Raw genomic sequence first — 12,856 nt, forward strand, 5'->3', positions numbered from 1 at the left:
GTAGGGTGATAGGAAGAAACCGATTTCAAATCCAGCAGCTCAAAATATATTAGTAACACACTACCATGGGTCCAGGAAAAGGACTACGTGCAAAACGGGCCATTTGGGGCTCGGGGCGGATACCTTTGAGACTTGCCCTATTCATTCACCTAAGAATGTCCCTTCTTTTTTCAAAGTTTCAAGCCCCCCAAAAATTTTGGAGAGACGTGGCGGGGGGTCGGCTACTTTAAACTGCGCGCGACGACGGATCAGGAGACATGTGGCAACAATGCGAGGTCGGCATAGGAGTGTGATTCACCGAACTGAGTGGGAGGGGACGTTTTCCCTCCGATCAACGCCGCGCGCGCAGTTTAAAATAGCCCATTTTCCCCACCTGCGCTCCTTTCCGCTCTTATAACTCGCGACCAAAACATTACCCCAGCATGCGGTAAAGAGCTAGAGGGGCTACAGAGAGTCAGGAACAACATATCAGTTTTTCATGAAAATAAAAAAAATGGATTTTTTTTAAATCGGCCCAAACGTGAAAAAATAAGGGGTCTGTTTTCAGCGTTCCGGCGCTTCGGAGGCGATAACTCGAGCTGAAGTTGACCAAACCCTATGATGTTATACATTTTCTGAAAGCTCTCGTCACGCTGAATACGCTCGTTTAAACCGCGTTTTCCAAAACTTCTTTGTTGTCGAGTAATAAATTCGCGAAAATTTTGCCGGTTTTTAACTTTGACCCCCCGCCACGTCTCCCCAAAATTTTTAAGGTGCTTGAAACTTTGGGAAAACATGGGGTATTGTTAGGTAAATGAATAGGGCAAGTCTCAAAGGTATCCGCCCCGAGCCCCCAATGGCCCGTTTTGCACGTAGTCCTTTATAAAAATAAAGTCTATTTCACAACAAATACACGTCAAATTTGCTCATTTTCTCGGGAAAAATAAAGGCCATTTTCGGACTCAGCAGTTCAAGAGACATCGGTAACATTTGTATCTCGTAGGTGAGAAAAATTTTACACACATTCTGCAGGGGCGGGTAACAGTCGGAAAAACACCACGACGGCCTTGATTTCTGTCGTTCTGTCCGACAAAGAGATCCCAGGACTAAAATTTGAATTTTCATGGATTAAATCAATCGATTGTTCAAAATAAACGACTGATTTTGACGTGTAGCACCCCGATGGTTCCTGAAGAGGAACTTTTCACCATGTTAAATGCTTATTTTTTTTTATTTTCCATTTTAAAATGTTGAAGTGAGGCATCTAAGAAATTCAAATCTGCCGTTCCAAGTGTCCAATGCCAAATGAGATAACTTTTTGGTATTTTCATCCATATGTGCACAGGGAAAAGGTAATATTAATTAATATGGAGAAAGTAGAGGAATTATAAGAATACAGTTATCCACTATTTGAATATTGATTCTATAATACAACTTTTTTACAAACATTGCACATACTGTAGGCTTTCCAATTGGTCGATATTTAAGTAGTTGACTTTGAGGTTGTTGCATTTTCTTCCGAGAATTTTTCTCCAAAGAAAAAATTAACTGCAAGAGGTGCGCCAAGTTCATACTTCTCCGCAAAATGTTTTGTGTTAAAACGTTGTCTTGTATCGTTCTGACTAGAATCAAAATGATTTAGAATTATTAAGATTATGTGATACATTTCTTTAAAATTATTTTTATCAAATCAAACAAATGGTAAAACAAAGTGATTCTTATTAAAGTTCAAATAAACATTCAAAAATACACCATATTTTGCTTCTTTTGAGTTCGATGAAATGAAAAAAAAAATAATTCCAGGAGAAGCAATTTACAAATTGTTTTTTTTTTTTTTTTTTTCATCTTTCTACTTCGATTGGAAAAATTTTTCTTCGGATTATAAATTTCCCTTTGGTTCTAACCAACTAAAAATAACGGCTAGCGTCCATTGAAAGGGAACTGATGATACTTCGGCAAAGTTCCACGGTGCCCTCGTAAACTTATAGTAAAACAGGGTGAAGGGGTCATTTTAACATGAAAACAGTCTTTCGTTACTCAAGTTTGTATTTTTACCAATTTTTTTTTTCAAGGCAAGTTCCGCTCCATTATTCCTCTTATCTGTTTGGTCACCGGGGAAATCATTATAAGCATATCAGTGGAATTTCATACAAACAGATTATGTGCGGAAATACACACAAACATATTCAACACGAATCGAATAAGTTGAGTCCTGCGCAGCAAGTCAATTGTTTCATACGATGGTCTATTTGACAACTCAACGTCAATGCATGAACTTTTGTTGAATGGGGCAGAGCTTGGTAGTTTTCACAGTCAAATTTTGGAGTTGAGCGTAAGATCATGTATATTACAGTTTAGACTGTTTGCCCGCTCATGAGAGGGCTGAAAAGGAAATGAATGACTACATTTTGAGCTACTATTTTCAGCGTTTAAAAGTGGTATCATAGGTTTGTCAATGATATGTGAACCGTAAAACCAATTTAAGAGACAATAAGCTTAAAAAGAGCTTCGCCTCAAAACTTGGGTTCAATGATAAAAAAGTAAATTCATAGAATGGTTAGATCATATATAAGTTCTTAAAAGTAATATTTCAAACAATGAACTCACAATACATCAGAATAAGGCTCCTTTGACTTGATTTTACCCATGGGCTGCTCATAAACAACGTACACAAACCTATGAGGGCCTGAAAGAAGCAATTTTAGACATTTAATTTTGGAAGTATGCTTATACGGTAAAGCTGTGTCGAATAAATACGCTTTGGACTATGGAATGATAATTTAGCTATGGTGCGCAATTTAAAATGGAACAAACGTATTTAAGATGGTATTTATACCAACAAAGAACACACAATGGCTCATTCGCGCACAATTTTGGAGGCTGCCTTGCGCGTTGCTCAGCCCTCAGGGACCTCCCCTCACAGATTTATTTACCAACAGTCAAAAGGAACACAAACCCACCAACGTGCGATTAACCCAATGTCACAACCAAACTACTGAAACTTTTTGCTTCCCTTAATTTAAAAATAATTTTTGTAAATGCATCCAACTTTCAAAATTCTTTGTAAAGACGTTAATTGCCTAAGGTGCTGAATGTCCATAAATAAATTAACTAACTAACTAGTAATTTTAAATTCTCCGCTCACAAGTCTACTTGAATCAAATGGCGCTTTTTGACAGTTTTGGTAGCTAGCTTCTTAATTGAGTAACGTTCCTTCCCTGTTGTGTGTTGTTCAAAAGTGTTAACAAAATGCAACAGTTAAGCCACAGTAATGAAACAGAGGTTATCACATCTGTATAACGCAGAGACTGTTATGGTATAATGTTTAGTGCGCGACTTGTCTCAAGTAGACTTTAATTTTTTCATGAGCGTAAAGACTTAAATTTACGCATTAAAAAACGTTGGAGCATAATTAGAGGCTTAGTTAAAAAAGCATAGTTAAAAGTTAGTTTCAGTAATTTTTGTTGTGCGAATCGTGTTTTGCGTGAAATTTTGGTTGAAAAACATGTAAATGAACGCTTGAATTCGTACCTTGTCTTCTGGTCCATTATTTGCTTACTAATTTTTTCGTTAATTATTCATGCGATAGAAATGAAACACCCATTTGTTGTCTCTTATTCACCCCTGATTTTCATTTCATACTCGTTACTTGCCCACATGCAGGACCTTTTTTTGAGGAACCATTCTTACCAGTTCCTGGATCAGGCTCAGGGGGGCGGTATTCGGCACATGTGTGTCCTAGCAACCTTTTTTGACCTGGTATATTGACTAGTAGCCAGAGTAAAAATTCTCGATCCGTCGGGGTCAGTCGAGATGGTTGATCTGGATCTAAGACATGGAGCTTTTATAAAATGGAAGTACTGCACGAACTACAATTGACCATGGAAATTACATTATTATATTAATAGGAAATGGCATGTGAAAGGTTGGCGGAATGGAGGCGGAGATCAGAAGGTGCCAATTAATTGTCTGATGATCTCTGGGAGGATAGGAGGCGATGGCGCTTGGGCGTCGCAGAGCGCGAGGATGCGCTGTGAAAGCGGCTTTATGTATGTATGTGAATAGGATTGGAAGGTTGGATGGTTGTTGATCGACAAAAGTGCAAAGTGTATTACTTCATCAAAATCGTTTACTCGTCTCCCTCAGAACTTTTTTCGTTCGGCTCCGATATGAGGGTCCAAAAAAAAAAAAAAAAAAAAAAAAAAAAAAAAGCAAATATAGGGACTCAAACCGTAGAATAGATAAAATGGGGTCGATCAGCCCCTTTTTCCAGTTAACGTTGTGGAATTTCTAAGATCATAATACACATTTTTTGTCATTTTTATGAAGCCAACCAAGCACGAATATGGGTACTGTGCTAATTTCTGAATGTAGTTTAGGTTCAAGTCGCAAATGGTAAAAAAAAAAAAAACGGATATTTCCCTGATGCCAAAAATATCACCATTGAAAACTATACTACAAAATCGGCGCAGTTTCACAAGAGGTACGGACATGGTGTTAACCGATCGTAAATAAACAGATACAAATTAGTCCGCTTTTTTTTCTAATTTTCTTTTTTTTATGATTGTAAACGACAGGATTCCATCCTAGTGAACAAAAACGTAATGGTAGTCATAAGTTGAAAAACCGCTGACTCCGCGAGTTTAACTAATCGCGCGGATCTTATTGCGGTCGGCGCAAAACACATATTAGCGCCTGCAAGACTGTAGGAATACTTCACACATTGCGCGTTCACAACGGTACGCGCGTCCATCTTTGCAAATTCGTAATTTCTCGGTGCCGCACCTACCGCGGTGTTTCCGACCAGTGCACATCGCGGGACTCCAATCCTAGGACCGATGGATCGTAGCTATATTCACTCCTGAATGGTACCTTAGTTTACTGAGTCACTGATGTCGGAGTTCGTCCGTCTTTTTCTGATCGACTATGGTTATATAGCGAGGAAATCGGCCGGTCCCTTGAGTTCTTGCTGTGCAAGAGTAAAAAATTGCTCATCTTAAGAAAACTGTTTCTCTGCTTAGGAGCGCGGCATGCATACTCATGGGCTTGAAGGCATCTAGTTATGATTTGACATGGATCAACTTGATCCAACTCCTTTTTTGAATCTTAAGACGTCATGATATATTCCTTTTCAAACGTTGTTTAAGCCAATTCAAGGTGTTATTTACATTAAGAATTTTTTATTTACGAAATTAACAGTTTCAGTCACGGTTGCTTGCAAGTGAAAAAACCTGTTTCTTGCAAGAAAATTATCATACGAGAAACTGCCAATGATTCATTGGATATTTTTAAATCATTGAATACTCGGCAAGCATTAAACTTATATTATAACTGTATCACACTTACCGACCATTAAGAGTGTGTAAAATTTCTTAGGATCGGCTGGCCAAGTCATTTTTGGCGGTGCACTGCAGAAGTCTGGATTTACTTTGTTTCCAAAATATATCTTATAGTACTCCCCATAGACGACCTAGAATCAAATCTGATTTACGTTCTATCACATACAGTCACTCTCAATTTTTAACCTTAGGCAAAAGGAAATAGGATGTATACGACGAGATTTAAAAGAGACAAACATTGATAATGCATGAAACTTCTTCAATCTGCTCTACCTTAAAATTTACCCATAGATAGTATACACGGAGAATGTTTTGAGGGGACCATTCTCTTTAATTACTTACTTTACAAACTCAGCGCCATTGAATAGCATTGCGAGTATAGGACGGACCGAGCATCGCGTTCCGCAACACCCGCCAATCCTCTTCCTTCCTCCCCCCATGGCGCTTAGTTCCGTTTGATAGAAATACGTCCAATTGTTATAGTTAGATTTAATTAGTTTTCTTCCGCTTTTTACCAGATCTGTACTTTCACCCCATGTCCCCTTCTTCATTGATCCACCCTCATTTCACCCCTTGTCTTATGATCTATATAGCGGCGTATATCCCTATTTTATTATGATAGAACTAAAAATAAATTTATAAAGACCAGGTGAGGTCTAGTAATCGATTTTTTAATTCTTTATTTGTAATGAGATGTTGGAGGGAGGTGAATGAAGCGGAAATGTTAAGGTGCTCAATGCCCCAAGATTTGTGGTTTGAAAGAGATAGCAGTGGAGGTTAGGAGTCGTAGAGCGAGAGGGAGTGCTGGAAAGCGACTTATATGTGCGTATTTGTAATAGCGAAATAAATAAATAAAAAAACAAACAGATTAATCTATTCAAAATATATTGGGCCCCTCTCGGCCATCTTGTTGTTGAGCTGGTGCGCCATTTGAATGCATTACCTCTGGTATACAAGAATTCTGGAGGCAGGTTGAAATCAAAAAGCGCTCCCTATCGGCTAAGCGTTTAAAAAATGTATTTGATATACCTCCACAAGATGTTTCGGAGTCTCATTTAGGACGTCAGGCATTATTCCATACTGGATGAGACGAGTTCTCATCTCCGTGTGAAGTGATTCCTCCTCCTTAGCTAAATCATGACCGTCGGTAGCTACGAGTAGAATTTTGGCGCATACCACCAAGGAAAAAATACATATCAGTTCCGACATTCTATAAGAGGAACGAATTAGTTGAGTCATTTAGAGAGAAATCACCCTTCTTAGTACATTATTGAAAAGCTAATTTGTAACCAAAATGTGATTGTGTCGAGGTGTAAAATATTACGAATTGATATGAGTTTTTATTTAATTGATTATTTAAATTTTTTAAACGAATTTGGCAAAATTGGAACGCTCATGCGACGGCTTTCCTCAGCCAGGAGAGACAGAGGAACAAATTGTAGGGGACACAGTTTGCAGAGCTGAAGCAGCTAGTGGGAAGTTACTTGTTAACGTGATACTTCATAGGAATTTAGCGCGAAGCGACACGACGGCAAAACGCCTTCAATGAACTGAATAGGCACACCGAGTCCCAAGAAGGTCGAACAGTGGTATCACGCCCAACAGCACATTTCTTAGCAATGCGTATCATGAACCGTGTGTATTTTCGACGATTAAATACTTAAAACAAGTGCTTTTTCAACCCTGCCACATACTCAACCCTTCTCCTGTTCTCCCACCGTTGAGTACCTGATGAGTGCCCATTGAAACTCCTCCTCGCGGCCTTGGGGTGTAACGTAATTAATGAAAAGTCTAAATTTTCAGTCCAGATTTGCGTTTGCTTTACGGAAAAAAACTATGCACATCATTCAATATGGTAATATAGTTTATTTCACTGTGCACAATTCCAAACTTCCTATATTTTTGAAAAGTTGAAATCAAAATGGAGTTTTGTCTCTTTCCGTTTAAGGTCTCACTAGCACTCTATTTGTGCTTAGGTGCTGTGTTGCCAAACTTCTCAAATTTCTCCAATTTTTAGGCAAAACTAATGAACCAAAAAAGAATTACTCGAAAATTTTACCTTATATTTCCTCTGTCATCAAGTTGCGAATTCCTAGAGTTTTCCCGGAAGTCTTTGCTAAAATGTGAAAGGAAAAATTAAAAAGAGTTTGAATTATCTAGCAAAATGGCGTCTCAGTGTAAATGGCACTTCTGATACCTTGGTCAGAAGGTGGCGATCTTGAAGTTCTTCCTTCGTCCTGTAAATGTAACCGGACATTGTTTGCAGCAGCTGTTTGACTTTTGGCATTGTTTTAAACTAAGGACCACCAAAATTACTGGCTTCGATGAGTTATATTAAAAACGTAATCTTACACTCTTTGACTTGTAATCTACAACTAAAAACACTGCCACGCCATATCAGCAATTTTGTACGAAGAGAGACAATGAGAAGTCCTCACACACGACTAGAGTAAATACGATATCTAAAATCAGGATCTCCAAAATTGATTTGATAAGAATGTCTCGTCATTATCTCAAAACAATCATACTTTACCATTTTCAATCCATGAGTGTCAAATTTACAAGTTAAAAAAATAAAGTTTTACCTATTCTGTATGATGTGCAATGTAAACTGTTCACGCTTGGTTTTTAGCAGCACTAGGAGGAAGAATAAAACTAAAGAACGGGTTTCAATTTTTTTAAAATTTTACTTCTGTAATATGAAAGGTTATATCCCAACGCTCGGGGGTGCATTCAGCAAATACGTTAAAAGCTATATAAAAATATAATATTTACAATATTACATTAGTATAAATAATTACATCTATAGAATATCTAGAACAATATTCCAAAATTTTACCACTGAAACTTCCTTAAGGTTTTGAATATATATCTATGCGCTCTTCTGTTTGGAACGATCTTATTATTAATTTACACTAATTACTTCACTATTCTCCAGCTTTGATTATCCCGCCGATGGATCCAGCACTATTTTATACAAGTCTGTCATTCACAGATAATCTCTTAAATTATGAGTCAGGTCCCGCTTCAAATTCAAAATTTTATCCGTAATTTAGGCTCCGTGATGCGTTTCTGAGAAGATGTTTTGATTAACCCTATCAGGCTCTCTCTGACAGGAAAAAGTTGAGAGCGTAAATGTCTCCAAGTTTGTAGTTCCTTGCAAACTCTTTCACGTCAAAATTATTTCTACCATTTTTCTTCACCGCCTCTGTGCTAAAAATGTAAATAAAATAATATTATTCTCAAATAAAAAAAAAAATCTACTGCGCTAAAATGTTATATTCGAATAAACTCTCGCGAGTTGTCGTTTTCCTGAAAAAAAAAAAAAAAAAAAAACGTAATTCCATTCCAAGGTTGCCCAAAATTGACTTAAATGAATCAATTTTTTTTTTACAAAAATATATACCTGTGCAATATTTGTCCATAATTTACTTGATTTTTGCACGAGATCGGGAAAAATCAGTAAAATTTTCAGTTAGAAATTTCTTAGATTTTCCTAGTCAAAATGCAATTTGCGAGGGAAAATTTGGCAACACCAAAATATAGTTACGTCCTTTCGTGAAGGGAACGACAAATTGCAAGTGACATCAGTGCATGGGAAAGCAATGCAAAATGTCTTAGAGGTTATAAAGCTACCTAGAGTATCAGTGGCTTATCATTGAACTGAGAATATTGCCACTGTCAATCATTCTTAACGACACGAAATCATGATAATCATCGTGAGGATTCACAAATCTGTACATTGGTGGATTGCAGCGATGAAATGGTATACTTTAAGTAGCTTCATTGTCACTGATTTTAAATATCATTCCCTTCGAATACATAAATGATCTCTTTTGTGAGACTATAGGTGTTCTCATCGCCAGCAGATGGTTCCACAGACAATATCAGAAGGAGGAGGACAGAAGAATGATCGGTAAAATTGAGATAAGGACTTATCTTAGCCCACAGCGTAGTACAGAATTTTCAAAAGTTTGCTCTTATTTTTTGTGATCGGAAATCAATACTATCATGGCTCAAAAGCTGGTTTCGTAACCTTTGGAAGAGACACGCACAATAAAACCTATCTCGTTATGAATTGCCTGTGCCAATATCTCCATGAGACCTTGGGAGTGTTATTGAATTTCTCAGCGATAAAAGTACACCCAAATAAAACTGGAACAACATGAAATTTAAATTGAACTGGCGATAATTATATACTCACTTGTTTAAAAAAAATTCCTTAAAATCTATCCTTGTGTCGTTTGGCTGTTTATACACATAGAACACAAATCTGTGGTACCCTGAACAAAAAAAAAAAAATAAAACAAAAAATAACCAAAGAGGTAAAACAAATTGTGTTACCTGATTTTGAATGAGCAAATGTGGAATGAAGGCTCAGTTTGTACATTTAGATTTTAGTCTATCGATATTCTGAGAATGTAAATTTAAATTAAGTGCCGAATAATTGTCACTAAATCACCGCGTCCAGTAGAGAAGAAGCAAGGCACGTAAGCTATTGCTTAATTTAACTGGGCAATTTAATTTTTTTCCAAGATAACATTTATGTGGATTCCTTCGAAAATTTGGAGGAATTTGCTTCTTACTATTCAGAAAATTCACTGGGATTTGCACAAAAATCCACACAGCCGTTTTCATGTGAAAAATTAAACTGCCCGATTGAATTTGACAATAGCTGATGAGGTTTGGTTCCTTTCGGCTTGACGCGGTCCATTTAAGTACGCCCGATTATTTTTTTTCTGCAGTATACCGACAATTTTAGAATACAGCTTTTAGCATCGAGGATGTCAAAAATGTATCCGGTTACCAATTATACTGGTACAACCGTCCGCATGCGCTTTTGAGTCTGTGTTTTAGGATACAAAGTTAACTGAGTGGTAGTTAAACCCACATCTAGGGATCACTGTACACATTTTTGACTCGGAAGATGCAGATTCCTGTGGTGAGTAGATATCGCAGAGCGCCCTTATAGCCTATAATAGCGACTTGCACATTGACAGATGCGCTGTCTTAGCATTTAATTTTATTTGCCAAAAGCACGGATATATGCCTTAAAAGTTTATAGTTTCAGTGATTCTGATTATAGTGTAATAGACTACTAAGTATACTTGCTTAAATATGTTTGCCCATATCAAAAGCAAAACAGCCAAAATTATACTGACCAGTTCCTTTATCTGGATGTATCGGAAGCATGGGAGCAATGAGGTGCACGTCATCGACATGGTTATTAGCTTTGCAGTTTCCAACAGCCCAGTAAAGCCATTCGCGGTTATACGGTCCGTCACGAGATGGAGCGTCAAAGTCTGGAATGATCACCGGTCCCTATTTACGTATACTATTTATAAATACCTGATAAATATTGACACTGTAAGTCCGCAACCTCGTAAGTCATTTGAGAATCTGCGCCCTTTATTACTTTTTCAAAAAAGTACAAATCAACATCCTTCCTTGATGTTCACAAAATTTTCTTCGCGCACGCAGACAAAGAAAATTACGGCAGTTTTGCGAATTACCGTTGAGTACTTTCTCATTGAAAAAATTAGGTAGAACAAGAAGTCTGCAGCGTCGCTAACCGAGATTCGTGGTCCAAGACTTTTACCGTCAACTTCTCGTAGTATGACCGAGAATATACAAAGAAACTTTTTAAAATTAGGTCTCTTCTTAATTTACTTGCTTAATAAGGTAAAAATGGTCATATTTGATGGAAATTTTACAGGAATAATTAAGATTGCATCCAACTGTGTGCAATAAAAATAATAAGTTGGACAGATTGAATCTGAATCAGCCTAATTAAATTTTTATTGCCTGATTTCCTCTCAATTTTTATTTGCGAAATATGTGATGAACACTTTTTTTGAATGAGCCGACTATTTACGAAACTTTACGGGAGATAAGACCATTGATATGAATTATCTCTTTTTAAAAAAAATTAATGGCAGCATCTAGGACTGACCGATAAGAAATACCTCAACTCACCAGTTAGCAGAATTGTGAATAGTTCGTGTGGTTCGCATTTAAATCTAACCACTTTCGGAGCCTCCAATACCTTCTCGGGAGGGATTTTATTGCCAAAATCTGCCATTTCTCCAGTATTAAATATTATCTGATGAGGATAAAACAAAAAATCCAGGGACAAATAAATATTGGAAGAATCAAATGTTGGTAAAATTACGCTGTAAGGTAAGGTATCGATGGTGAAACTGCAGAAACGCATTCCTCGTTCGCGGTGTTTCGAAATCTCTGCTCCCATTTGATTTCATCATAAATTAACAAACTAACGCTATTATTTAAAATTTTTGACAGAATATTCCTCACGCAGGGGGAAAAATCAGGGAAATCTCAAGATTTGATGCTGAGTATTTTTCAATTTTTGAAAAACAAAATACACATGATAAGTAATTCTGCGACGACACAAACCATAGATACGCGTTCTTGCAGTTTTACCGTCGATGTTTTATCATCCTGAAAACTGTAGCACAGTTCAGACAAAGAAAAACAAAATTCAATAAAAAATGTAACGTATTTCACCCCCTATCCTAATCAAATCTAACTTCAGCTCATCTTACAAACAATTCCAAAATCAGCCTGTGAATCGATCAGTTGAGTCACTCTGAAGCGATTGATCACGTTAAGAAGTTATGTCCTTGACCATTTAAATCTGAAAATGTTTTCATCGCAGTGTCGCTGTGTATGTTAGACCGTAACATTGAATAATGATTGATGTGACTTGAGTTCTTACTTTCTTACCTCAGCACTAAACTTTGTTTGTTCCTCCACTATTTCTGGGATGAGAGCATTTTCGTACAATGCCTTATACATCTGGTGTTGTGTTCTGCAATCAGGGTGTTTTGAGGATAGAACCTTCCCGAGAATCATCAACCAGTGAAGAAGGGAGAAAATGGTAATGCCTCCGTGGAGTCCATTGTGAACCAACGCTACCGGGGATCCTCTCAACATTTTTTCTACTATCACATTTAAAATTCCGGTACCTTCGAGTGCAGCAAACTAACCCCCAGCCCTACTGTGCAAGAAATGAATTAAGGAGTGTTAATAGTGGGTATGAGAGTGGTTACATGATATTTCCTGGGGTCAGGTCGCCACTTACCCAACTTTTTACTGTTATTTTTTCGTTTTTTGTGGCTAAAAATGAGCCGGTAATGTCTCGAAATGTTCTGCTTCTTCAGTATTTTAAAATTACCCATAATTTAATATCATTACATTGTATTTGGAATGAATGAATGAGCACATAAAAAGAGTTATAGAATTAAAGTATGTAAAATTCAAATTAATCAAACAAAAAGAAAATGAACATATGAATGGCTGAACCTTCCTTGACACAATTTTTAAACACCCTCCTTCTCTCATTTAGTTTAACTATGTTAAAGCGTCGGCCTTTGAGCGTGTAATTATATTGATAACTCAGTGCCCCCTAATCGGCGTAATGAACCTATAGGTATGTGACATCCCACCTCGGTGATGCCACCTCTGCGGTAATTCCTTTATTTTAATCACTCTTTTTTTGTCGTTTCACAAATATT

The 12,856-nt window shown here is 37.1% G+C and overlaps 2 protein-coding genes across 8 annotated transcripts; both read right to left on the reverse strand.

The window, feature by feature from the left end:
* Positions 1-1,195: 1,195 nt before the first annotated feature.
* Positions 1,196-7,783, reverse strand: LOC109040254 (protein D3). 5 transcript variants are annotated; one of them, XM_072298729.1, is made up of 6 exons: positions 7,378-7,772; positions 6,348-6,528; positions 5,326-5,449; positions 3,670-3,807; positions 2,587-2,665; positions 1,379-1,601 (listed from the first exon to the last, which is right to left on the reverse strand). In XM_072298729.1, exons 2-6 carry the CDS (start codon positions 6,525-6,527, stop codon positions 1,463-1,465), a joined length of 660 nt encoding a protein of 219 aa, XP_072154830.1. In that variant the 5' UTR covers position 6,528; positions 7,378-7,772; the 3' UTR covers positions 1,379-1,462. The 5 variants fall into 5 exon arrangements, with proteins under 5 accessions (XP_072154832.1, XP_072154829.1, XP_072154831.1 ...); XM_072298731.1 differs by lacking the exon at positions 2,587-2,665 and having other exon boundaries at positions 1,196-1,601; positions 6,348-6,469; positions 7,516-7,783; XM_072298728.1 differs by lacking the exon at positions 2,587-2,665 and having other exon boundaries at positions 1,196-1,601; positions 7,516-7,783.
* A 202-nt stretch (positions 7,784-7,985) lies between these two features.
* LOC109040250 (protein D3) lies at positions 7,986-12,740 on the reverse strand. Of its 3 annotated transcripts, none has more exons than XM_072298738.1 (6): positions 12,645-12,740; positions 12,066-12,339; positions 11,295-11,421; positions 10,481-10,621; positions 9,523-9,601; positions 7,986-8,531 (listed from the first exon to the last, which is right to left on the reverse strand). In XM_072298738.1, exons 2-6 carry the CDS (start codon positions 12,273-12,275, stop codon positions 8,417-8,419), a joined length of 672 nt encoding a protein of 223 aa, XP_072154839.1. In that variant the 5' UTR covers positions 12,276-12,339; positions 12,645-12,740; the 3' UTR covers positions 7,986-8,416. The 3 variants fall into 3 exon arrangements, with proteins under 3 accessions (XP_072154839.1, XP_072154840.1, XP_072154838.1); XM_072298739.1 differs by having other exon boundaries at positions 12,066-12,336; positions 12,645-12,707; XM_072298737.1 differs by having other exon boundaries at positions 12,066-12,694.
* Positions 12,741-12,856: the final 116 nt, after the last annotated feature.

Source organism: Bemisia tabaci, chromosome 3 (genome assembly GCF_918797505.1).
Source record: "Bemisia tabaci chromosome 3, PGI_BMITA_v3".
Classification (NCBI taxonomy): domain Eukaryota; kingdom Metazoa; phylum Arthropoda; class Insecta; order Hemiptera; family Aleyrodidae; genus Bemisia; species Bemisia tabaci.

Excerpts from the sequence above, each read along its gene's own strand:
- LOC109040254 (XM_072298728.1), bottom strand. The coding sequence starts at position 6,527 with ATGTCGGAACTGATATGTATTTTTTCCTTGGTGGTATGCGCCAAAATT. Across the intron at positions 3,808-5,325 it reads TTACACACTCTTAATGGTCG|ATCCAGATCAACCATCTCGA; the intron begins GTAAGTGTGATA and ends TCCATGTCTTAG. Across the intron at positions 1,602-3,669 it reads TGAGCCTGATCCAGGAACTG|TCAGAACGATACAAGACAAC; the intron begins GTAAGAATGGTT and ends TTTTGATTCTAG.
- LOC109040250 (XM_072298738.1), bottom strand. The coding sequence starts at position 12,275 with ATGTTGAGAGGATCCCCGGTAGCGTTGGTTCACAATGGACTCCACGGA. Across the intron at positions 10,622-11,294 it reads ATTCACAATTCTGCTAACTG|ACTTTGACGCTCCATCTCGT; the intron begins GTGAGTTGAGGT and ends TGATCATTCCAG. Across the intron at positions 9,602-10,480 it reads ACATCCAGATAAAGGAACTG|GGTACCACAGATTTGTGTTC; the intron begins GTCAGTATAATT and ends TTTTTTGTTCAG.